Here is a 27,762-nt window from a genome sequence, read left to right on the forward strand (position 1 = left end):
GGGTTGACATTATTTATACAATTATTGCAATAAGGAATAACAGTAAATCATATTTTTTGTGTGAATAAAAATTACAAATTATTTATATATTTTTAATAATAATAATAATAATATGTATAATAATGATAATATGTATAATAATAATAGTATAATAATATAATGCAATAATAATAATAATAATATATGTATAATATATTGTAAGTTACTAAATGCTCTAAAGAGCTTTTATGAGGATAGTGAGGCTCAGGTTAGGGTGTGTAGAAGAGAGGGAGAATACTTCCCGGTAAAAGTAGGTCTTAGACAGGGATGTGTAATGTCACCATGGTTGTTTAATATATTTATAGATGGGGTTGTAAAAGAAGTAAATGCTAGGGTGTTCGGGAGAGGGGTGGGATTAAATTATGGGGAATCAAATTCAAAATGGGAATTGACACAGTTACTTTTTGCTGATGATACTGTGCTTATGGGAGATTCTAAAGAAAAATTGCAAAGGTTAGTGGATGAGTTTGAGAATGTGTGTAAAGGTAGAAAGTTGAAAGTGAACATAGAAAAGAGTAATGTGATGAGGGTATCAAATGATATAGATAAAGAAAAATTGGATATCAAATTGGGGAGGAGGAGTATGGAAGAAGTGAATGTTTTCAGATACTTGGGAGTTGACGTGTCGGCGGATGGGTTTATGAAGGATGAGGTTAATCATAGAATTGATGAGGGAAAAAAGGTGAGTGGTGCGTTGAGGTATATGTGGAGTCAAAAAACGTTATCTATGGAGGCAAAGAAGGGAATGTATGAAAGTATAGTAGTACCAACACTCTTATATGGATGTGAAGCTTGGGTGGTAAATGCAGCAGCGAGGAGACGGTTGGAGGCAGTGGAGATGTCCTGTCTAAGGGCAATGTGTGGTGTAAATATTATGGAGAAAATTCGGAGTTTGGAAATTAGGAGAAGGTGTGGAGTTAATAAAAGCATTAGTCAGAGGGCAGAAGAGGGATTGTTGAGGTGGTTTTGTCATTTAGAGAGAGTGGATCAAAGTAGAATGACATGGAAAGCATATAAATCTATAGGGGAAGGAAGAAGGGATAGGGGTCGTCCTCGAAAGGGTTGGAAAGAGGGGGTAAAGGAGGTTTTGTGGGCAAGGGGCTTGGACTTCCAGCAAGCATGCATGAGCATGTTAGATAGGAGTGAATGGAGACGAATGATACTTGGGACCTGACGATCTGTTGGAGTGTGAGCATGGTAATATTTAGTGAAGGGATTTAGGGAAATCGGTTATTTTCATATAGTCGGACTTGAGTCCTGGAAATGGGAAGTACAATGCCTGCACTTTAAAGGAGGGGTTTGGGATATTGGCAGTTTGGAGGGATATGTTGTGTATCTTTATATGTATATGCTTCTAAACTGTTGTATTCTGAGCACATCTGCAAAAGCAGTGATAATGTGTGAGTGTGGTGAAAGTGTTGAATGATGATGAAAGTATTTTCTTTTTGGGGATTTTCTTTCTTTTTTGGGTCACCCTGCCTCGGTGGGAGACGGCCGACTTGTTGAAAAAAAAAAAATGTATTATAATAATAATACATATATAATAGCAATGTACTTCATGTAACAATTATAATAGATGGCTTCAAAAAGCCGTCACTAGATGGCAGTGTTTGCCACAACAAAGAGGGAGCGGTTGTGGCCGCCTCCACCTGTTACATAATGACATATTTTATTCATTCTAGAGTATATATCATGTTTCTTTGTTATTTTTATTGTTTGTTGTGTCATATTAGATGAACCCTGATATATAAATAAGCCACATAGATGATATTAGCAAAATTATTCATGAAGTATTTTGCCCAGTCTCCAGACAAACTCTCGTCCACCGCCGACACCGCTCATACCACTACATGAATGACATATTTTATTCATTCTAGAGTATATATCATGTTTCTATGTTATTCATATTCTTTGTTATGTCATATTAGATGAACTGTGGTATATAAATAAGCCATATAGATGATATTAGCTAAATTATTCATGAAGTATTTTGCCTGGTCTCCAGACAAACTCGTCCACCGCCCATACCACCGCATGAATGATATATTTTATTCAGTTTAGAGTATATATCAGGTTTGTATGTTATTTATATTGTTTATTATGTCATGTTAGATGAAGTGAGAGATAAATAAGCCATAGAGTTGATATTAGTGAAATTATTGAAGTACAGAATTCCACTGGAATGGATTAATTGCATTTCAGTTAATTTAAATGAGGAAAATTGACTCTGCAAACGAGCAAATCCAGTTGCGAGCAAGGTCATGGAACGGATTAAACTCGCAAGTAGAGGTTCCACTGTGTGTGTATATATATATATATATATATATATATATATATATATATATATATATGCAAAACAACCACTCTGAAAGAGTGAGTAGTCACAAAAACGCTTTGAATTTCTCTATTCTTTCAGAGTGGTTGTTTTGCATATTTTGAAATCACCTGTTTACTGTGATCTTATTGCATATATACAGTGGACCCCCGGTTAACGATTTTAATCCGTGCAAGAGGGGTAATTGTTATGCGAAATAATCGCTATGTGAATGAATTTTCCCCATAAGAAATAATGGAAATAAAATTAATCCGTGCAAGACACCCAAAAGTATGAAAAAAAATTTTTTTTACCACATGAAATGTTAATTTTAATACACACAAACTGAAAAAGGCATGCACACTTACATGACACTTACTTTTATTGAAGATCTGGTGATGATTGATGGGATGGGAGGAGGGGAGAGAGAGTGTTAGTGTTTAGAAGGGGAATCCCCTTCCATTAAGACTTGAGGTGGCAAGTCCTTTTCTGGGGTTACTTCCCTTCTTCTTTTAATGCCACTAGGACCAGCTTCAGAGTCACTGGACTTCTTTCGCACAACATATCTGTCCATAGTGGCCTGTACCTCTCGTTCCTTTATCACTTCCCTAAAGTGTTTCACAACATTGTCAGTGTAATAATCACCAGCACGGCTTGCAATAGCTGTGTGAGGGTGATTTTCATCCATGAAGGTTTGCACTTCAAGCCACTTTGCACAGATTTCCTTTATCTTTGTAGTAGGCAACTTCTTCAATTTCTCTCTCCCCTCCTCTGAACCAGTTTCCTCAGGTCTGGCCTCTTGCTGTTGAAGTTGATCTATCAGCTCATCAGTGGTTAGTTCTTCATTGTCCTCCTCCACCAACTCTTCCACATCCTCCCCACTAACCTCCAACCCCAAGGACTTTCCCAATGCCACAATGGATTCCTCAACTGGAATAATCCTCTCAGGGTTAGCCTCAAACCCTTCAAAATCCCTTTTGTCTACACATTCTGGCCACAGTTTCTTCCAAGCAGAGTTCAAGGTCTTCTTAGTCACTCCCTCCCAAGCCTTACCTATAAGGTTTACACAATTGAGGATATTAAAGTGCTCTCTCCAAAACTCTCTTAGAGTCAGTTGAGTTTCTGAGGTCACTACAAAGCACCTTTCAAACAGAGCTTTTGTGTACAGTTTTTTGAAGTTTGCAATAACCTGCTGGTCCATGGGCTGCAGGAGAGGAGTGGTATTAGGAGGCAAAAACTTCACCTTAATGAAGCTCATGTCCCCATAAAGTCGCTCTGCCACGTCTGTAGGATGACCAGGGGCATTGTCTAACACCAGGAGGCACTTAAGGTCTAATTTCTTTTCAGTTAGGTAATCTTTCACATTGGGGGCAAATGCATGGTGTAACCAGTTATAGAAAAAGTCCCTAGTGACCCATGCCTTACTGTTTGCCCTCCACAGCACACACAAATTATCCTTGAGGACATTCTTTTGCCTGAACGCTCTGGGAGTTTCAGAGTGATACACTAATAAAGGCTTAACTTTGCAATCACCACTAGCATTGGCACACATCAACAAAGTAAGCCTGTCTTTCATAGGCTTATGTCCTGGGAGTGCCTTCTCCTCCTGAGTAATGTAGGTCCTGCTTGGCATTTTCTTCCAGAACAGGCCTGTTTCATCACAATTAAACACTTGTTCAGGTTTCAGTCCTTCACTGTCTATGTACTCCTTGAATTCCTGCACATATTTTTCAGCCGCTTTGTGGTCCGAACTGGCAGCCTCACCATGCCTTATCACACTATGGATGCCACTACGCTTCTTAAATCTCTCAAACCAACCTTTGCTGGCCTTAAATTCACTCACATCATCACTAGTTGCAGGCATTTTTTTAATTAAATCCTCATGCAACTTCCTAGCCTTTTCACATATGATCGCTTGAGAGACGCTATCTCCTGCTAGCTGTTTTTCATTTATCCACACCAATAAGAGTCTCTCAACATCTTCCATCACTTGCGATCTTTGTTTCGAAAACACAGTTAAACCTTTGGCAAGAACAGCTTCCTTGATTGTCTTTCTGGTGCCCACAATAGTAGCGATGGTTGATTGGGGTTTCTTGTACAACTTGACTAGGTCGGCGATACGCACTCCACTTTCATACTTATCAATGATCTCTTTCTTCATTTCAATGGGAATTCTCACCCTTATTGGTGTACGGTTGGCACTAGAAGCTTTCTTGGGGCCCATGGTCACGTATTTTCCAGAAACAGCACCGAAAACACTGTAATAATACGAAATATTCCGAGTGTATGCTTGGATGTTACCGCGGAGGCTGGCTGGTAAACAATGGCACGGGCGGCACATGTGAGGCTGGCTGAGGGCGCACATTGGACGCGTCTCGGACGAAAATCGGTGAGCGGGTTTTTAATCGGTATGCGCGGCAAAATTTTTGCGATTAAAGCAAGCGGTATGCAGATTAATCGCTATGTGATGCCATCGTTATGCGGGGGTCCACTGTATATATATATATATATATATATATACATATATATATATATATATGTATATATATATATATATATATATATATATATATATATATATATCGGGAGCAAGGGGCTAGTAACCTCTTCTCCCGTATATATTACTAAATGCAAAAGGAGAAACTTTCGTTTTTCCTTTTGGGCCACCCCGCCTCGGTGGGATACAGCCGGTGTGTTGAAAGAAGAAAGAAGATATATATATATATATATATATATATATATATATATATATATATATATATATATATATATATATATATATATATATATATATATATATATATACAGTATATATATATATTTATTTATTTATTCAGATATTTGGGAGTGGACGTGTCAGCGGATGGGTCTATGAAAGATGAGGTGAATCATAGAATTGATGAGGGGAAAAGAGTGAGTGGTGCACTTAGGAGTCTGTGGAGACAAAGAACTTTGTCCTTGGAGGCAAAGAGGGGAATGTATGAGAGTATAGTTTTACCAATGCTCTTATATGGGTGTGAAGCATGGGTGATGAATGTTGTAGCGAGGAGAAGGCTGGAGGCAGTGGAGATGTCATGTCTGAGGGCAATGTGTGGTGTGAATATAATGCAGAGAATTCATAGTTTGGAAGTTAGGAGGAGGTGTAGGATTACCAAAACTGTTGTCCAGAGGGCTGAGGAAGGGTTGTTGAGATGGTTCGGACATGTAGAGAGAATGGAGCGAAACAGAATGACTTCAAGGGTTTATCAGTCTGTAGTGGAAGGAAGGTGGGGTAGGGGTTGGCCTAGGAAAGGTTGGAGGGAGGGGGTAAAGGAGGTTTTGTGTGCGAGGGGCTTGGACTTCCAGCAGGCATGCGTGAGCGTGTTTGATAGGAGTGAATGGAGACAAATGGTTTTTAATACTTGACATGCTGTTGGAGTGTGAGCAAACTAACATTTATGAAGGGGTTCAGGAAAACCGGCAGGCCGGACTTGAGTCCTGGAGATGGGAAGTACAGTGCCTGCACTCTGAAGGAGGGGTGTTAATGTTGCAGTTTAAAAACTGTAGTGTAAAGCACCCTTCTGGCAAGACAGTGATGGAGTGAATGGTGGTGAAAGTTTTTCTTTTTCGGGCCACCCTGCCTTGGTGGGAATCGGCCAGTGTGATAATAATAATAATAATAAAATATATATATATACAGTTTAATGTTGCAGTTTAAAAACTGTAGCGTAAAGCACCCTTCTGGCAAGACAGTGATGGAGTGAATGATGGTGAAAGTTTTTGTTTTTCGGGCCACCCTGCCTTGGTGGGAATCGGCCAGTGTGATAATAATAAATAAATAATATATATATATATATATATATATATATATATATATATATATATATATATATATATATATATATATATATATATATATATATATATATATATATATACATATATATACATATATATATATATATTTCAACAATTCGGCCGTCTCCCACCTAGGCAAGGTGACCCAAAAAGAAAGAAAATCCCCAAACAAAAATACTTTCATCATCATTCAACATCTTCACCTCACTCATACATAATCACTTGTACCTCACAAACATGTGTGCTTATTTATCATAAAGTTCATGTATAGCAACAAAATTGATGCATAATATATATACAGTAGTACAGTATTGACATTTTCTCCAATTTCCTTTTATTTTGACCTGGATTGTGGAACAGAAGGGTGGACTATGATGGCAGGGTAAATTTTCTGAGAGAAATGAAATTGGATGTGATAACTATTCAAGAAAGAATGGAGGCAAAAAAGACTGCCAAGAGGAAAAGAAACCATACAAAGTATGAAGAAAATAAACAAAAATAGAGAGCCCATGATTCAGTCAGGAATCAAGAGAGGACATGGAAGAAATTAGGAAATAAGCTGGAGAGCTAGAAGCAAACATAGAAGAATGAGAAGGGAAGCTAAAAGATAGTTAAATGTTATAGCATAAAAGGCCACATAAGGAAAGAGATGAGTGTGAAGGACTAAGAAAAAGTAGAAAGAGACATTGATGAAGAATGACAGTAGTATGCAGAGAGGTTATCAAAATATTCAAAGAGGTCTTCACAAAAAAAAAGTAGTGAATTACTGGAAGGTAAGGTACTCAGAACAGGTCAATGAGTGCTGGAAAGCAAAGAGTACCTGAATGATAGAAGGCAGAAAGTAAGAGTAAAGGATGAGACATCAAATTGGGAGAGAGAGTAACAAGTGGGGTTCCACAAGGAGTATTAGGATTGCTCACTCCAATTCCTTGTTTTTTTCTAACCTGTGTATGGAATATTTCAAATCTGTTCTAATTACTGCTGTTGGTGTAAGTTTTCTCTGGCTTCATTATGTAGATGACGCCTTCAGTCAGGCCACATAACTAGTTTCCTCAAATCCTTTTTTGTTGTTCTTACCAATCTGTATATAAAGTTCAAAGGTGAATGGGAATTTTAGTTCATGATTTCCTTTCCATGGTGTTTGTCTGCTACTCTGTAACAGACTTATGTTTTTGTATCTACCTCAAGCCCAGGTACACTCACATGTACATTCATTACATTTCCTACTGTGCACTTTCTGTTTAGAAGTGTTCTTGTTCCTCTCTTCCTCCATGCCCTCTGCATCTGTGATGCTCAGTTTCTGAGCTCTCAATTTCCATTCTTCACAGTTCATTCTCTCGTCTCGGATATTCATATTTCATTAACAGACTTTCTTTTCTACAAAACTCAGTTCTCTTAACACACTCTGTCTCCCTTGTGTTTTTAATTTGCAAAGCCTTAATTAACAACACCCTCCATCCTCCAGATATTAAACTTAGTTAATCTAATAAGTTAATCTAATATTTTTCCAGGCAGTTTGGGTTATACTTCTCTTCTCACTGATTCTTCTAGCATCTGCTGTCTTTTCTGTTGCATTTGTCCTCTTCAGTAAGATAGTGAAACTGACCACCCTCTTTATCACACTTATAGGGCACAAGAGAAGTGTTGATCTTGTTTATCCTAATACTGTTTTTTTTTTTTTTTTTTTTTTTTTTTTTTTTTTTTTTTTTTTGTGAGTGTTAATTTAGGGACCATAGCCATCCTATAAGCTTGTACACTTCCAAATCTGTCTGTCTCTTTTCTAGCCTTCATAGATGTCAGCTTGTTGAATCAGCTTTCTTACACAATATTCTTAACATAAATCTTAGACCAGGTTTTGTTTCTGTTTATTTTTAGCCTTTCCAGTACAGAACACACATGACATAAACTAACAGTGGCTTTCTTCTCACCTTTTCTCCTGACCTGTCTTCTGACTTTCTTTCACTCTATATGAAGCTCTAATTTTTTAAGAGAAAAATGAACAGTTATCTGCTACAAGGTTTTGATGGCTATGTGGTCTGCAGTCCACTAGCATCAACAACTTAATTGCCCCATCGGTCAACTGGGAAGCCTATCCTTGTGCTCAGCTACAAGGGTAGAAGAACCCTCAAAACCAGTCACAAGTATGCTACAGGTTTGTCATAACTTGATAATGGTCCAGCAGGGACTTCAATGCTCTTAATCCTCAGAACACACACATGACTTGACCATGATTTTTTCCTCACCGTCTCTCTTGTCTTGTCTTTAGGTTTTCATCCTTTTTCTCTCTTAATTGTAACCTGATAATGGTCCAGGATGGATTGAAACGTTATCTTTGAAATTTTCTTCTCCAAATTGTGGGTTAATAGTGAATTATTCCAGCCATAGTATTGTGACTTATTCCTTTATATATTGTATATGGCAAAAAAATAAGAATGAGGCATAATTACAATTTCATTGTATTTATGTGCACAAATAACTTGGTGAGTACACATAAACACAAACTTAGTTATATAAGTACTGTACACTACTTCTGTTTTTTATATAAATTGCTAATATGTTACAGTAATCTGCTTTAAGGATTATGCTATTTATTATTTAAACTGTTTATTGAGTAAGGTCTACGAGTATGAGTATTCACTATGACTTACAATGCAGGTCAATTCATGCAGGAAAGAACATGTGAGGTAGGGAAAATTCTTCCTTTTCAAACCATAATTTTCCTTCTAATAAGGAATATGAATTAACCTTTTTTTTTCTGTGTATGTATGTGTAATTACCTATTTAAAAGTGTGTGTGTGTGTGTGTGTGTGTGTGTGTGTGTGTGTGTGTGTGTGTGTGTGTGTGTGTGTGTGTGTGTGTGCATGCGTGTATGTGTGTGCGCATCTGTGCGTGTGCTCGCGCACACTCTTCAAGATGCGGAGTGGCTGCCCTTGCCTTGAACTCTCGTCATTCCCAGCACAACCTCCCTCTGCACTTCCCTTTGTTAGAAGCTGTGTATATGTTTCTTGTTGCAAAGTTTTACATTTGATTGCCCTTGTTTATTTACAAGTAGCTTCATAATTCCTTTTGTTCAGTTCTGCCCCTTAATTTTTATTAATTTTATTGGCAGAAACTCTTTTTTTTTTTTTCTTCACTTACTCTCAGATTTGATGCAGGTTTCAGGCTACTCTGATGATGTAATTAACCTAGCGATGAGAACACAGCCTTTGTGTTGATGTTCTCACCGCTTCATCGCGGCCCCATCTTGACTCTCTTCAATTTTATTAGGACTTAAACAGCCGTGAAAGCACCTTAGGCATCATTTGAAAGCAGGCGTGACAATGGTTGCGTGAGGACCAAGTTTAGAGTGCGACTTGTGAGTATCGTGAGTGAGTCCGGCCGCCGCTACCTGGCTGCTGATCGCTGTCCTACCTGTGTCCGGTGTGGGCCCTGTCCTGTCCTGACACTATCCCAACACTCCTGCACTATACAACACCTCTGCACAATACAACACTCCTGCACCATTATACACGTTATTGCATAACACAGCAATTGTCTATCAGTTGTTAACACACTCAGCACTCTCACAATATAAAAACATCTCAGCTCACATTAACACTTTTATAAACTATTTTTTGTAGGAAAACTTACCTAAGAAATCTTCATAAAAATTACAACTTATTTAAATCTCCTTTCCATCCATAGACATTATAGGAAATGAGCTACAATTGCTATTTTCCCTAATTATGGGTCAGTGGTAATGCAAGGGGGCATTAGAATAAGTGAGTCTGCTTTACATTCTGATGAGACTTGTATACATTATATTATTCACTTTGCAGTAATGCTGTTTTTCACACATACGATACAAGATTTTTAAAAAATTGACAATATTTCAAATTTAAAAAAAAAGTGGCCTTTTTTTTTTTTTTACTTAATTTCTTTACAGAAACAAAAACTACTAAAGATTTTAAACTTATCCAGTGTGTTGAGAACAAGGCATTTTTCCCAAGAGGTCAGGTGTTTGGAGCTAGTTAAGTGCATCACAACATTCAAAAATCTGCTTCATCACTTTTTCTTGTTTTTCTTGTGAGGAAAACTTTTGTTAACAAGATCTGGATTAGATATTTCTGGCAATTTCAGTAATTAAGCCATGCAAAACTCAGTATATTTATCATGAAAGCCTTCAAATTATCCTTTTAATATTAAATACAGTAGTATAGAATGGCTTTAATATTAAATTGTGAACTATTGCAAAAGAGGCAGATACAGTAATTTATTATGTAATATATTGAATATAATGAATTAAATTATGCACATCATTTGACTTATTTTGATTTTGTTAAATATTACATGATCTTCATGGAAACTTCCCTATTGTTTGGCAAAGATATGAACAGTAACATATATTAATCAAAAATAAATTAATTTGATAGTGATCATGCAATTTCACTAATAGTCACTTAAGTTGTACAGATGTTTCATGTGGTTTTTTTTACTTTCTGAATGTACAACACTCACCATATATAAAAGAACAGCATTTATTGAAGGGTAGAGTGTAATGTGTTGTTTTGCAGTATGCTTATTAGTAAAAAGTATATTTAAAAGTTTTGTCTGATGTTAGTTCTTTGCACTTATTTCCATCACACTATGATCAGTAAATAGTGTAAATGTTTATTGCTTATAGCCCTACCAGGTATTGAGGCTTTTATTTGGAAATGTCTTCAAATAATTTTGAATGTAAATTATACTTGTCTAATACACAAACCGATTGATTTTCTCCTGCAAAATGCGCAAAAATGGAAGCCATTAACCAAATTCTCTTTGTGAAATTAGGACATTCAGAAGAACACAAGCTCAACCCCCTTCCTTTCATAGCTTTTTATTGCCTAGTCATAAATTATTATTCTCACTTTAGACATTGTGTTCAGTGTGATATTTACATTTTAATGATAGTTTGGCCTCTCTTTTTCTTATTGGCATGTACAGTAATATTAAAACTAAAAAAAGGTTTATACATGTGCGCACACACACACACACACACACACACACACACACACACACACACACACACACACACACACACACACACACACACACACACACACACACACACACACACACACACACACACACAAAGAAATTATTTACAAATGCATTGAGTTCTATGATGCAATAAGCTCACAGCAAACAGGTGATATCACAACATGCAAAAATAGTGAAATTCAAAGTGCTTTTGTGATTTTTCACATTATCTGGGACCTGTCACAGGTCCTCGATTATGTGAGAAAGCATGAAAGCACTTGGAATTCACCTTTTTTTTCAGCGGTTGTTTTGCATATAGAGTTCTATTAATAATTTTTTTTCAATTTGTAGGTTTTAATAATTTTCACATTGCCACATATGACAATCAGCTCTTCTTGCTCTTATTTTAATTTTCTTAGCTGATGTGAAAAAGTTTTAAGTGACCTAATCTGATGCAAATTTATGAAGAAAAGTGACACAAGGATGAAATCAGGTTACAGATCTTTTATAATGAGGAGCCTTGTGTTTCAGAAATGTCAGAAACATTATTAAATTACAGCTTAAAACAAGTACAGTGGAACCTCGGTTTTCGTAAGCCCTAGTTTGTATGTAAAACTATAGTTATTCTCTATAAAATTTATTTATTTTTTTATATTTCCCATAAGAAATGATGTAAATCCAATTAATCCATTCCAGACACCCAAAAATATTAGCAAAAAATACATTTTCTAGAGAATAACTATAGTTTTACATACAAACTAGGGCATACAAAAGCTGAGGTTCCACTGTATATTCATTTAAGTCTAGTTCTTGCAAGTTTTTAATTCTTTTGCAATTGACCCCATTCATTTTGCCCCATTATGTGAACTAATATTGCGAGATAAATTAAATTTTTCATAACAGTACCTAGCATTTCCTTAAATAAAACATTGACATTTTTTCCTTTACACCGTACAAAACATCGGTCAGACATATGTAGTGTATATTTTTAAAACACATGATATATTTTAAGAGTAGATAACTTTGGTATCTGCATCTGCGATGAATCAAAGCGCCTGCCTCTCTCTCTATCTTTCTCTCCTTTCCCATCTCCCCTCTTTTCTTTCCTCTCCTCTCCCCTCCCCTCTTCCCTCCCTCTCTCCCTCTCCTTCTTCCTTCTCCTGTCTCTCCTCCCCCCTCCCCTCCCCTCCCCTTCCCACCCTTTATCCCTTTGTCCCTCTCCCTCCTTTCCCTTCTTCCTTCTTCCCTCCCTCTCCCTTCCTCTTTGTTCCTTCCTCCCTGTTCCTTCCTCCTTCCCTCTACCTTCCTCCCTGTTCCTTCCTCCTTCCCTCTCCCTTCATCCCTGTTCCTTCTGCCATCTCCCTCTCCCTTCCTCATTATCTCATTCCCTTTCTCTCTCTCTCTCTCTCTCTCTCTCTCTCTCTCTCTCTCTCTCTCTCTCTCTCTCTCTCTCTCTCTCTCCCCCTTCTCCCCTTCCTCATCTCTTTCCCTCTCTCTCTCTCTCTCTCTCTCTCTCTCTCTCTCTCTCTCTCTCTCTCTCTCTCTCTCTCTCTCCCTCTCCCCTTCCTCATTATCTCATTCCCTCTCTCTCTCTCTCTCTCTCTCTCTCTCTCTCTCTCTCTCTCTCTCTCTCTCTCTGTCTCTCTGTCTGCTCTCTCCTCTCTCTCTTGCTCTCTCTCTCTGTCTCTCTCTCTCTCTCTCTCTCTCTCTCTCTCTCTCTCTCTCTCTCTCTCTCTCTCTCTCTCTCTCTCTCTCTCTCTCTCTCTCCCCTCCTCCCTCCCTCCCTCCCCTCCCTCCTCCCTCCCTCCTCTCTCTCTCTCCCTCTCTCTCTCTCTCTCTCTCTCTCTCTCTCTCTCCCTCCCTCACCCACACACACACACACACACACACACACACACACACACACACACACATACATACATACATACATACATACATACACACATACACACACACACACACACAATATCAAGCTACATAAGCCAAATGTGTGGAGCAAGCCAGTGATAATTTACAAGTGTTCAGTGAGAGTCTGGGAAAATTAGCTACTGTGAGAGTTCATGTCTATCATAATTTAATATTTTATAAATATGTAATTTTTAATTAAATTAGTGTTATGTTCAGAATGTCTTTTGTGATCACAAGTTTCACTTCTATTTTTTCTATTATTGATAATATAATACTGGTACTGTATACATGATGATAAAGTAGAAGGTATTGCTATGCTGGTGTGAGGCGCTTCAGTGTTTGATGACAGAGCATGTTCTGCTGCACTTAACATACCAGATCTCATCACAAGTTTTTGGGGAGCACCTTTTATCTGCTTTTAAATCATTGTTTTACAAAGTTGCGTTTTTCCTGATTCATGGTTTGTTAGATTGACATATCTTTCCTGAAGTCACATTTGTGTAAACAATGCCATTATCTTGATATCTGCATATTATTAATATTTTGATAGCGTTATTTGAACCTTATGGGTTTAGTGCTTTCCATGAATATAATAATAATTCTAATAATTACTATTTGGTTGGACTCAGGAGAAACATACAGCATTTTACTCATCAGTAGTTTTCATAATGCTAGACGAATGTGAAGATCAAACTGAGGTACACTAGACAATTGTAAGCTTCTCCTAGTACAGTGTGAGAGACTGCACAAGTTAAATTAGAGACGGTCCTGCCTAACATCTACCATGTCTTGTTCACTGGCTTTTTAAGTGAAAGATTTAATGACCACTATTTAGAAAATTCAGTTAATATATATATATATATATATATATATATATATATATATATATATATATATATATATATATATATATATATATATATATATATATATATATATGTATATATATATATGTATATATATATATATATATATATATATATATATATATATATATATATATATATATATATATATATATATATATATATATATATATATATATATATATATATATATATATATATGAATTGCAGGTTTCTGCAGTGTTGAAGAGCTTTTTTTACTGCATTTACAGCAATATACAAATAGCATAATTTGAAGTGTGCATACACTTGTGCAACATTGGTGCTACTGATATTACACACACTCCACAAACAACCAGTGCTGAGTGCTACAAATGTTACAGTAAACCTGGCTCTGCTCCTCTACCGTCTCATTGAATTTTACTGCTGTCCTATATTTTCCAAATGTTTTTTGTTTAATAGGTTATTAGGAATGTAAAAAAAAAAGTTACTTATTTGTTCATCAGCTTCAGAATCAGCTTGATATTGTGATTCTTTTTTAATAGAATAGCAAATGCATGCTGAGTGAAGTTGTGTGTTTGTGTGTGTGTTTGTGTGACCCAAGTTTTTCAAGTTTCTTACAGTGATAAGACACAGGGGTTTACCAAATACTAGAGCTATTCATGTCACTGGAATTTGTTTTTGTCAAGAAGTAATATAAATTATTGAATAGTTATTATACTAGAATCAAAGGGAGTGTTTATACAAAATGTTTGTGAATTACTATTCGTGTTACTCTAAATAGTATTGAATGTAAATCACAAGACACTCATAAATTATAAATGACAACTGGATAATGTTTCACTCCTTCACCCATTATCCTGACACAGATTTATAATGCTTGAGGAGGGAACAAAACATCATCCAGTTTCTATTTCTATTTGTGAGCTGTAGTGGCAAATAGTAACCTTTTATCAATAGAAAGTTGAAATAAAAAGTAAATCTTATAACTGTAGTCATAAAACAAGTATTTGTTTTATTATATGATAAAAATTTAATTTTCAGAAATATCCATACTTGTAATGTTATAGAAAAAAAGTGATATGGTGTCTATTTAGTTTAATCTTACAATCATTAATTTAGTCTAGCTCTGGGTTGATTCAGATTTAATTTCAGTTTAAACTAATGCTGTATAGCATGTAAGTGAGATGTGTTTACTTGTTGGATCTCAACCACGAACTGCTGCTGCTAAGTGTTCTTTAGTATGTTTTGGGGCTGTCTAGACACTTACATCTCTCATTCTCTGTCCTTGCCATTTCTGTCTAAACTCTCATATCTCTACGCATATATGTACTTTGTTTATCCAACTGTATGTCTGTACACCCACTTTGTATAGTGTCTGAATACCCGTGTTTATCTCTGTATACCCACCTGTCTGTACAGTCATCTGTTTCTTCTGTACATCCATCTGTACCTGGTGCACTCTGTCTTTATATTGTATACCCATCTCAACCTCTGTATACCCTTTTATACTTCTCTATATTCATTTGCTCCTCATTGTATACTCATCTGCACATATATGTATACATCCATATGTACCTTTGTACTGACACAAATACCCCTGTCTGTATTCCCATCTGTACCTCTGCCTATACCTGTATGGACATTCATCAGTACCTTTGTGTACATCCATCAATACCTGTGTGTATATCCATCAATACCTGTGTGTGTACATCCATCTGTACCACTGTATACACCCATCTGTTCCTCTATGTACACCCATCTGTTCTCTGTGTGCACCCATCTGTTCCTCAGTGTACACTCACTTGTTCTCTGTGTACACCCATCTGTTCTCTGTGTACACCCATCTGTTCCTCTGTATAAACCCATCTGTTCCTCTGTGTACACCCATCTGTTTCTCTGTGTACATCCATCTGATCCTCTATCTGTACATACAGCCATTTCTACATTGTACATCTGTCTGTACTTCATTATACACCTATATGTACCTCTTCACATTATGCATACACTGATGCATACATGTATCCATCACAACATAGGTCCACCTGTCCATTTATATGCTGAGACAGATAGAGTCCATATTCTTTTATCATATGCTTTATACTTTATCATTTCTAACACTTACCACTGAATCTTTATACAGTTCATATATTGTTATATTATTAATTTTATTATGCTTTATTTATTTATCTTCATTATTATTAATATTATTATGTGTTTCCTTCAGGGTTTGTCTTACTAAATATTTTTATTGTAACGTTTCTTCATAATCTCCCAAGAATACCTCTTAGACTTAAAACTTTAATACTTTACTTAAAACTTTACTACTTAAAACTATGGGCATACTGCAGAGCTACTTTGGGGAAGCAAGTTTTCAGTCTAGTGCTTACCTGCAATTGTTGGTAGTTCAGTGTGTGTTACAGATTTATTCTTAAGAGATCCCTGATGTAGGATGTGATGAATGTCACCATGGAAACAGTTGGGATTTTGCAGAATTTGCAGACATCCAAGATGGCTGCCAGGAAAAAAAATTGTGTGTGTGTGTGTGTGTTCTATTTATTTAGATTTCAGTGATCATTTAGACCCAATTCCTATATATTCGCAGTATCTTTCATTCTATAGATTGAGCACAAGAAACCGCCTGTTCGACTGTCAGAACTGCCTTATGATGTTCACAGAATTTGGCAATTTGGCCAATTTTACACAAAACTAAAAAAAAGAAAAATACTACTATAAAATAGCTCAGAATTAACACTGTAGACTTTCCAGGCACTAAGGCAACCTTTCTTCTTTTTATTAATCATGTCCCCAGGCTTCTCCTATGTAATACATGCTCTCCATTTAGAGTCCATCATTACACAAAAGTTTGAAATTTTACCTTATTTTTCGAATAATAAAATATAACTAGGGATGATTGATCCTGGTTCAGGCCATCTCAGTAGTTGAAGCAAATCAAATAAAACCCCAATAAAGCAGCTGAATGGTTTTTGGAACCTGACAAGCTGTTGGAGTGTGCGCAGGGTAATATTTTGTGAAGGGATTCAGGGAAACTGGTTAACTGGACTTGGGTCCTAGAAATGGGAAGTACAATACCTGCACTTTAAAGGAGGGGTTTGGGATATTGGCAGTTTAGAGTGACATCTAAACTGTCATATCTGAGCACTTCTGCAAAGACATTGATTATGTATGAGTGATGGTGAAAGTGTCGAATGATGATGAAAGTTTTTTGTTTTGGGTTTTTCTTTCTTTTTGGGTCACCCTGCCTCGGTGGGAAACAGCCAACGTGTTAAAAAAAAAAAAAAAAACAGACAAGGGAACCCCTACCCTTTCCTTGGAAAGTTGCCAAAAATTAAATATTTCAATCACTTTGAACCCTATTGCAAGCTCTTTCTGTTCTAAAACTGACCAGATCATCTTTATTTCACTAGCATTGAACAGTAGCCTGTGTGATACCAAGAAATTTGCAATAAAACTATGAAAGTCACCCTGGAAAATGCCTCAATGCTGGTACACCTACCATCCGACTTACAACCAAGCATGGTTCTGACTAACCAGTCGTAAGTCAAAAATGGACGTAAGTTGAACCTTACTACTGAATATCAACATCACATTATTGTAATGATTTTATTTTATTGTTTTATTTTGGTATTTCATTTTTTACTTTACTTTTTATGCTGTTAGTACTGTATTTTATACTGTAAGGTTTTAGAGAAACACTGTGTACAACACAAACCGTTGTTTATTTCCCAGAACATTTGCATATTAAACATGGTTGTAAGTTGAGTGGTCATATGTTGAGCAGGTCATAAGTTGGATGGTAGGTGTATTTTAAAGCAAGCACAAGATGTGAGATTTGCTTTTCCCGTCATGCAGTGCATGGAATAGGATAATTTTTTTATTCTGTGTACATGGCACAGGCCAAAATTTACCGCTTACAGGATATTTGAGGGAGCGTTGCTTAAAACGTAGATCTTCATTAGCACCACTTGTGTGAATGAGCCAAGTGGGAGACAGTGAATGGGTTAATATGGAAGAGGAGGGGGGCCATAGTAATGGAAGCAGGTAGGAAGGCAGTAAGGGAGGTAGGTGCATCACCTTCTTAACTTTTCTAGGTCAAATGAACAGAAAACCACTCCTAGTCATTCCAAATTGGTCACCATAGGTCTTAGGCCTCCCTCTGGGCTCCCAGACATCCCACCTACCTTGTTACCTTACTCACCATCCTCTCTCCTTCCCTGTAATAGTTTATCTCCGTAGTTTGTACAGAATTGGATATTTAACCCTTTCAGGGTCGACAGGCCCTCTCAGAGACTTGTTCTCAGGGTTGGCCAAATTTCAAAAAAAAAAAATATATATATTTTTTGTTATGAAAAGATAGAGAATCTTTTCTTGATCATAATGACACCAAAAGTATGAAATTTGATGGAAAACTTACGGAATTATGCTCTCGCGAAGTTAGCGGTCTCGACAATGTTTACACATCAGCGATTTTGCCCACTTTGAGCCCTATTTTGGGCCAATTCCAGTGTACTTGTCAACAAAAATCATAACTATTTCGCTAGAACTCCATTTTTTCTATCGAATGAGTACAAGAAACCACCCATTTACCGATTTCAACTATCCAATACAGTGGTCAGAATTTAGCAATTTTGCCAATTTCACACAAATTTCAAAAGATGCCAATTTCTGAATAGGGTCCAGAATAAACAAGAAAGACATTCCTGGAACTAAAATAACATTTCTTCTGTTCATTAGTCACGTTCCCATGCCCCTCTTACATTTCCACTTTGAATTTTTATTCTCACAAAAAAATAGAAGATTTACTGTTATGCAGACTACTGCATTGGTGTAGAAATGGTATAAATAATATCAGCACACTTGTGAAAGAATATTAGACTCACCAGTTGACGTGTATTGGACGCATAGCATGATTTGTTTACCTTTGAACTTTGGTAAAAATCAAACATTTCTGCTACTTTGAGCTCAATTTCAAGGTACTTTTCTTTGTAAAACCAGTCAAAATCATCTCAATTTCTGTAATATGTCTTCCATTCTATGAAATGAGACCAGGAAAACTAGAATACAACAATAAATACCATACGAAAATACAGTTCAAAGTCGCTGTTTTAATCCAAAAACATGATCGAAGTTTTTTTTTCTCATTACGCACTGTGTGCTGCAGTACTTTTTTTTATACCGCGCACACTGACCACATAGACCCATTCTTTCATATGTAGGCCTACCAGCTTTCTCTCACTAGATTTGAGGGCACTAGAATTTAGGCGTACTAGTACTTAAAAACCCTGAAAGGGTTAATATCCTTCTTTTACATACCGTCCCAAATTTTTCTATAAACCTTTGCAGCTTCTCTTTACTTTCCAAAAAGAATTATGTCATCAGCAAAAGACAAATGTGACAACCTTGCTTTGTATTAGATTCATTATCATTTAATCCCGCACCTGTTCCCAACACTCTAGCATTCACATCTTCTACAATCCCATTAATAAATATGTTAAATAACCATGGTGACATCACACATCCTTGTCTATGGTATACTTCTACTAGAAAATAATCTCCCTCTGTCATTCATACCCTAATCTTAGCCTCATTATCCACTAAAAAATTGCTCTCTGCTTTAAGTAACCTACCACTAATTCCATACTTTTGCAATATCTGCTGTATTGCTTCCCTATCCACCCTGTTACATGCTTTTTCTAAATCCATGAATACAGTGAAATGTTCCTTTCTTTTATCTAAGTATTGTTCATTTGGTTTACACTTCCTTAAACCTTGCTTCTCTGCATTCCTACTCTCTGTTTTACCCCAAAAATTTTCAATAACTCTACCATACTCTTTACCTGGTATACAATCTATTTTATCCTCTTTTTGCTTATACAGTTGAACTGTTCATGCTCTCTACTAATCCCAAGATGTCTTTTTTCCTTTCATGCATATATTGAACAAATGCACCATCCACTCCAAAACTATTTCTCCTCATGCTTTTAACATTTTATCTTAAATGTATCTATCTGAGCTACTTTATCCCTATTTCTTCCCACTGCCTTAAACACCTCTCCCACACACATCTGGCTCTTCCTCACTTCTAAAAGATGTTATACCTCCCTGTCCAGTGCAAGAAATCTCTGTTTCACTCTCATCGTCAGCATTCAAGAACCCCTCAAAATATTACCTCCATCTTTCCAGTACTTCCAGCTCCCCATGTAATGACTCCCCTTTTATGTTTCTTAACTGTTAAGTATATTTGTTCTCTAGGCTTTATATACATATACATGGTATGTATATACATAAAGACATTAAAGGTTCATAGGCATAAAGTATGTGTAGATTGAACAGTAGTATGTATGAATAGCATTTATATTTAGAAGGGTTAGAAATTTGAGTAAGGGCATAATGTATTGCTTATAATAATTAATGATTATGATTGTTCTGAGAGCTGTCTCTTTTGTTGAGCTATAATTATTTTGAGGTGAGTTGCAGAAGTGAATCTCCAGGCACAGATCCCATGTGTGAGGTATAGGTAGATGAAGGAAAATTAAAGTGTTAGGAGTGTGGATTGTAGAACATATAAGCAAATTTTGGAGAGTATCCATACCATCCTAGAGACTTGTGTTGTGTGTGCTGGCTTTGGGTATTAAATACCATTTTGTTGTCTACTGTTAGACCTAGGAATTTTCCCTCTTCTGTGCTATTTCAATTTTATTGAGTCTAATGTCTAATTAAGGACATGATTTGTTTCTAAAAGATGTATGAAATATTTTCCTAGCATCAAGGGTGAGTTTGTTGGAAATTATCCATTTGTGGATCTTTTTAAGTTCATCATTTGCTGTGGTGTTTATTGTCATGGGATCTGGACCTGATATTATAAAGGGTGTATCCTCACCAAAGAGTACAGGCTTAAGGTGCTGAGGGGCAATATAATACAGGTCTCCCTCAACATTCACGTTTTCAACTTTCACGGGCTTCACACATTCGCGAATTCCCAACTGCCAAATTCCCAGCCACCAAATTCCCAGCCGCCAAATCATATTTAAGTTTCCCGCCACCTGCGAGTCTCTACTACCCTCCCACCGACCCCCGCAACTGGCAGCCAGCCCTCCCACCGACCCCCGCAACTGGCAGCCAGCCCTCCCACCACTCAGTGTGGTGAGTGTTTTGTTTGTTCATTATTTGCTATTAAACTACAGTATAAATAATGTTAACCCATTCATGACTGCATATTGGAATGGCTATTCGGACAGGTATTAGACGGTGACATTTTGTGTTTACTCTTGAACACTGCAAAGAATTAAACATTTCTGCTACAGCTAATAATAACAATAGTAATAATAATAATAATAGTAATAATAATATGATATAATTGAAGAAGGAAATTGTACAAAAATACGAGGGAGTGGTTGACACATCGTCAGTGTGACTTTGTTTATGCTGGAGTGAACATTAGTCTCCCTGCTCTTCCAAACATTTCACAATAATTCATTGTGTTTGGTGCTTGTAGATTGAGTGTGACTGGAGTGGTAGAGGCAGTGATTGAGGCAATGGTATTTAATAACATACATGTTAATAATAATACATGTTATTAATAATATGTACTATTATTATTTATAACATATATGTTATTAAATACCACTGCCTCAACCGCTGAATTATTGTGAAATGTTTGGAAGAGCAGGGAGACTGATGTTCACTCCAGCATAAACAAAGTCACACTGACGATGTGTCAACCACTCCCTTGTATTTTTGTACAATTTCCTTCTTCAATTATATCCTATTTATTATTATTATTATTATTATTATTATTATTATTATTATTATTATTATTATTATTATTATTACTACTACTATTGTTATTATTAGCAATAGCAGAAATGTTCGATTCTTTGCTGTGTTCAAGAGTAAACACATGATGTCACCGTCTAATACCTTTCTTAACCCTTTGACTGTCGTGGCCGTATATATACGTTTTACGAGGTGCCGTGTTTGACGTATATATACTCATAAATTCTAGCGGCTTCAAATCAAGCAGGAGAAAGCTGGTAGGCCCACATGTGAGAGAATGGGTCTGTGTGGTCAGTGTGCACCATATAAAAAAAATCCTGGAGCACGCAGTGCATAATGAGAAAAAAAAAACTCCAACCGTTTTTTTTAATTAAAATGCCGACTTTGTGGTCTATTTTCGTATAGTATTTATGATTGTATTCTCGTTTTCTTGGTCTCATTTGATAGAATGGAAAACATATTACAGAAATAGAGGTGATTTTGATTGATTTTACTATAAAAAGAACCTAGAAATGGAGCTCAAATTAGGGGAAATGTTTGATTTTTGCCAATGTTCAAAAGTAAACAAATGATGCCATTGTCCAATAAATGTCCAACTAGCCATTCTAATATGCAGTCATGAATGGGTTGATGTTATTTATACAGTTATTACAGCATTGCAGTAGTCTGCATAATAGTAAGTCTAATATTTTTTGTTTGAATAAAAATTCAAAATAGAAAGCAAGAGTAATATCAGAAGGGCCTGGAGACGTGACTGATGAACAAAGAAAATGTTATTTTAGAGCCAGGAATGTCTGCATTGTTCATTCTGGACCTTATTTTGAAATTGTCATATTTTTTAGTTTTCGTGAAATTGGCCAAATTGCAAATTTCTGACCACATTATTAGGTAGTTGAAATCAGTAAATGGGCAGTTTCTTGTATTCAATCGATAGAAAAAATGAAGTTCTAAAGAAATAGCTATGAGTTTGGGCGACTGGAACAATGGAATTAGCCGAAAATAGGGCTCAAAGTGGGCGAAATCGCCGATTTGTAAACAGCGCCGAGGTCGCTAACTTCGCGAGAGCATAATTCCATCAGTTTTCCATCAAATTTCGTTTTTTGGGTGTCATTACAATCGGAAAAAGATTCTCTATCATTTCATAAGAAAAAATAATTTTTTTTTTTTTTAAATTTTGCGACACCAGGAGACACCTCAGGATTGGGGGTTGCGACAGTCAAAGGGTTAATAGCCATTCCAATATGCAGTCATGAATGGGTTTACATTATTTATTCTGTAGTTTAACAGCAAATAATGAACAAACAAAACACTCACCACACTGAGTGGTGGGAGGGCTGGCTGCCAGTTGCGGGGGTCAGAGGGAGGGTAGTAGGGACTCGCAGTGGTGGAGTCTGTGGTATTTAATAACATACATGTTATTAACATACATGTTATTAAATAACATACGTTATTAAAGCATAACATGTATATATTTAGTACAATTTATGACGTTTTCATGTATTTTATGATTATTCATGGTTCAACAAGTTAAGGAAGCAGTATTGTAATATATTTCCCTACAATATATTGGGGCACCAAACATTCACGGTTTTTCAACATTCGCGAGGCTCTTGATCCCCTAACCCTCGTGAATGTTGAGGGAGACCTGTATAGATGAGGAATAGACGAGGGCAGAGAATGCACCCATTAGAAATGCCTACTTTACGAACAAGTGTCATTTATTGCTGCTTTCTGTTACTAGCTAAGACTGGAAATATATATAACTGTGCCTTCTGACACCATAGTAATTAAGCTTGGTTGACAGTATCAAAGGGCTCTCGTAGACAGATGAAATATCCAATTGGATACCCATTTCTTTCAAGTGCTGAATAAACTGTCAAGTCATCTTACTGTCGCATAATAGGTGCATATTTTAAGGTCTGAACCCAAATTAACAAGAAATACAGTAGGCCCCCGCTTTACAGCATTCTACTAATATGGCAATTTCAAATTATGACCAAAACTTTCTACACGGCAAGAGGTCTTTCAAATACGGCACACACCACCCGGTTTGTTTACATTCTCTGTTATGTAATAATAATCACTCTTGGGCACATTAAATGTCTTACTTTACGTCAATATAGACATTTTCATTAATCCACGTATGATATTTTCTTAAAAATTATATAAGAAATACGTTACATAGCATATAAACATGCTGTTTATGTGCTATGGAGGTGTGGTTGCCAGGTGGAGGGAAAACATTACGTAATACTAATAATAATCACTTTTGGGCACATTAAATGTCTTATTTTACGTTAATACAAACAATTTCATTAATCCATCTATGATGTTTCCTTCAAAATTATACAAGAAACACTTTACATAGCATATAAACATTTTGTTTACGTACAGTAGGGCCCCACTTATACGGCAGGTTAGGTTCCAGGCTACCGCCATAAAGCGGAAACCTCCGTAAAGTAGAACACCTCTTTTTTCCACTTATAAATGCATACAAATACTAGATAACAAGTTTACACTAACATATATTAAGTTAGTAAGAAAGTAAGTTTATTCAGATATACACAAATGCAGTTACATAGATTATCATACATAGCAGCATATGTGTAAAGTACCTAGGATAACCCAAAAAAGTCAGAGTGTGACTTATTTTCATTGGAATTAGCAGTAGAACTAGGCATTAAAAAACAATAAAAAAGTAAAATACTGTGACATATATTACACTCATTACTTACCTTAAAATATTTGTAGTCTTAATCTAGGGCGAGACAAGTAGTATTTTTTGTAAGGAATTTAGTGTGGTATGTATGGTAGTCAGCCGGGGTACCATACCATGCCACCCCATCCACACATAATATTCTATAATATTTAAGCATCCCAGAGCGATAAAATGCATGTACAGTTCAGTCATTACGTACTTTAAAATATTTGTAGTCATAATGTAGGGTCAGAGGTGAGTAAATGAGATAAAACAAATAAATGAGAGAGAGAGAGAATGAGTACATGAGAGAGGACACTTGTAGAGTTATGTAAACAAACCAGGCGAACGTGAGTTATGTAGACAAAGTGTACACGTCTGGTTTGTGTACAAGTTGTCTCTATGTTGATACAATAGAATAAATAAAGAGGAACACTCTCATTCTCATGTAACACCATTTTTTAGAAGAAATGATGCTTTGAGTGAAGGCATATGAAAGGAGTAATTTTCTACAGTTTCCCCCAGTAACACATTTTCTCTTATGTTGGACTAGACAAAACGTTATTCTTGCCATCACTGGTACAAGTTGTCTGGCTCCCACATCTCGTATTTATGTTTATTTATTCTACTGTGGGGTGTATTTATCATCTTTATATGTTATATATTGTGTTTATTATAGAATTTTGAAAAAATATCATAGCTGGATTAATAAAAATGTGTATATTAACGTAATATACGACATTTAATGAGACTCGGTGATTATTATTATTATTATTATTATTATTATTATTATTATTATTATTATTATTACTAATATGTTTTGGAGTGAGATTAACAAGTTAAGAAAGCCTAGAGAACAAATGGATTTGTCAGTTAAAAATAGGAGAGGAGAGTTATTAAATGGAGAGTTAGAGGTATTGGGAAGATGGAGGGAATATTTTGAGGAATTGTTAAATGTTGATGAAGATAGGGAAGCTGTGATTTCGTGTATAGGACAAGGAGGAATAACATCTTGTTGGAGTGAGGAAGAGCCAGTTGTGAGTGTGGGGGAAGTTCGTGAGGCAGTAGGTAAAATGAAAGGGGGTAAGGCAGCCGGGATTGATGGGATAAAGATAGAAATGTTAAAAGCAGGTGGGGATATAGTTTTGGAGTGGTTGGTGCAATTATTTAATAAATGTATGGAAGAGGGTAAAGTACCTAGGGATTGGCAGAGAGCATGCATAGTTCCTTTGTATAAAGGCAAAGGGGATAAAAGAGAGTGCAAAAATTATAGGGGGATAAGTCTGCTGAGTATACCTGGTAAAGTGTATGGTAGAGTTATTATTGAAAGAATTAAGAGTAAGACGGAGAATAGGATAGCAGATGAACAAGGAGGCTTTAGGAAAGGTAGGGGGTGTGTGGACCAGGTGTTTACAGTGAAACATATAAGTGAACAGTATTTAGATAAGGCTAAAGAGGTCTTTGTGGCATTTATGGATTTGGAAAAGGCGTATGACAGGGTGGATAGGGGGGCAATGTGGCAGATGTTGCAAGTGTATGGTGTAGGAGGTAGGTTACTGAAAGCAGTGAAGAGTTTTTACGAGGATAGTGAGGCTCAAGTTAGAGTATGTAGGAAAGAGGGAAATTATTTCCCAGTAAAAGTAGGCCTTAGACAAGGATGTGTGATGTCACCGTGGTTGTTTAATATATTTATAGATGGGGTTGTAAGAGAAGTAAATGCGAGGGTCTTGGCAAGAGGCGTGGAGTTAAAAGATAAAGAATCACACACAAAGTGGGAGTTGTCACAGCTGCTCTTTGCTGATGACACTGTGCTCTTGGGAGATTCTGAAGAGAAGTTGCAGAGATTGGTGGATGAATTTGGTAGGGTGTGCAAAAGAAGAAAATTAAAGGTGAATACAGAAAAGAGTAAGGTTATGAGGATAACAAAAAGATTAGGTGATGAAAGATTGAATATCAGATTGGAGAGAGAGAGTATGGAGGAGGTGAATGTATTCAGATATTTGGGAGTGGACGTGTCAGCGGATGGGTCTATGAAAGATGAGGTGAATCATAGAATTGATGAGGGGAAAAGAGTGAGTGGTGCACTTAGGAGTCTGTGGAGACAAAGAACTTTGTCCTTGGAGGCAAAGAGGGGAATGTATGAGAGTATAGTTTTACCAACGCTCTTATATGGGTGTGAAGCATGGGTGATGAATGTTGCAGCGAGGAGAAGGCTGGAGGCAGTGGAGATGTCATGTTTGAGGGCAATGTGTGGTGTGAATATAATGCAGAGAATTCGTAGTTTGGAAGTTAGGAGGAGGTGCGGGATTACCAAAACTGTTGTCCAGAGGGCTGAGGAAGGGTTGTTGAGGCGGTTCGGACATGTAGAGAGAATGGAGTGAAACAGAATGACTTCAAGAGTGTATCAGTCTGTAGTGGAAGGAAGGCGGGGTAGGGGTCGGCCTAGGAAAGGTTGGAGGGAGGGGGTAAAGGAGGTTTTGTGTGCGAGGGGCTTGGACTTCCAGCAGGCATGCGTGAGCGTGTTTGATAGGAGTGAATGGAGACAAATGGTTTTAATACTTGACGTGCTGTTGGAGTGTGAGCAAAGTAACATTTATGAAGGGGTTCAGGGAAACCGGCAGCCGGACTTGAGTCCTGGAGATGGGAAGTACAGTGCCTGCACTCTGAAGGAGGGGTGTTAATGTTGCAGTTTAAAAACTGTAGTGTAAAGCACCCTTCTGGCAAGACAGTGATGGAGTGAATGATGGTGAAAGTTTTTCTTTTTCGGGCCACCCTGCCTTGGTGGGAATCGGCCAGTGTGATGATATAATAAAAATAAAATAATATGGCGTCACTTGTATAAGTCATCTGGCTCCCACATCTCATATTTCTGTTTATGTATTCTACTGTGGAGTGTATTTATCATCTTTATATGTTATGTATCATGTTTATTCTATAATTTTGAAAAAAATATCATACATGGATTAATGAAAATGTGTATATTAACGTAATATACGACATTTAATGAGACTCAGTGATTATTATTGAGTATTATTATCATTACTAACATGGCATCTCGAGACATAAGACATTCTTACTGATTTTAATATGTACCTGCATGCCAGCACAGTGTGTAAGTTTATTTAGGTACAGGTATACATAAGTATAATTTTCAGTAGTAGGTTGGTAGACAGCAACCACCCAGGAAGGTACTGCCATCCTGCCAAGTGAGTAAAATGAAAGCCTGTAATTGTTTTACATGATGGTAGGATTGCTGGTGGCTTTTGTCTGTCTCATAAATATGCAAGATTATAGGTACGTCTTGCTACGTCTACTTACACTTA

General features: G+C 36.6%; 1 protein-coding gene across 18 annotated transcripts in view; it reads left to right on the forward strand.

Annotated features, from left to right (window-relative positions):
• The window catches only part of Ssdp (Sequence-specific single-stranded DNA-binding protein), an 876,306-nt gene that overhangs the window by 784,538 nt on the left and 64,006 nt on the right, over nucleotides 1-27,762 (forward strand). For 3 of the 18 annotated variants that reach the window (XM_053785338.1, XM_053785339.2, XM_053785330.1), the window contains one exon: nucleotides 9,458-9,545. The exons of 14 other annotated variants lie outside the window; for them this stretch is intronic. In XM_053785338.1, coding sequence (XP_053641313.1) covers nucleotides 9,458-9,496 — 39 coding nt within the window. In that variant the 3' untranslated portion in view covers nucleotides 9,497-9,545. Of the gene's footprint in view, nucleotides 1-9,345; nucleotides 9,546-27,762 lie in introns of those variants that run through there. One more of the 18 variants, XM_053785335.2, reaches the window with a different exon arrangement.

The sequence above is a fragment of the Cherax quadricarinatus genome, chromosome 35, assembly GCF_038502225.1.
Source record: "Cherax quadricarinatus isolate ZL_2023a chromosome 35, ASM3850222v1, whole genome shotgun sequence".
Lineage (NCBI taxonomy): Eukaryota > Metazoa > Arthropoda > Malacostraca > Decapoda > Parastacidae > Cherax > Cherax quadricarinatus.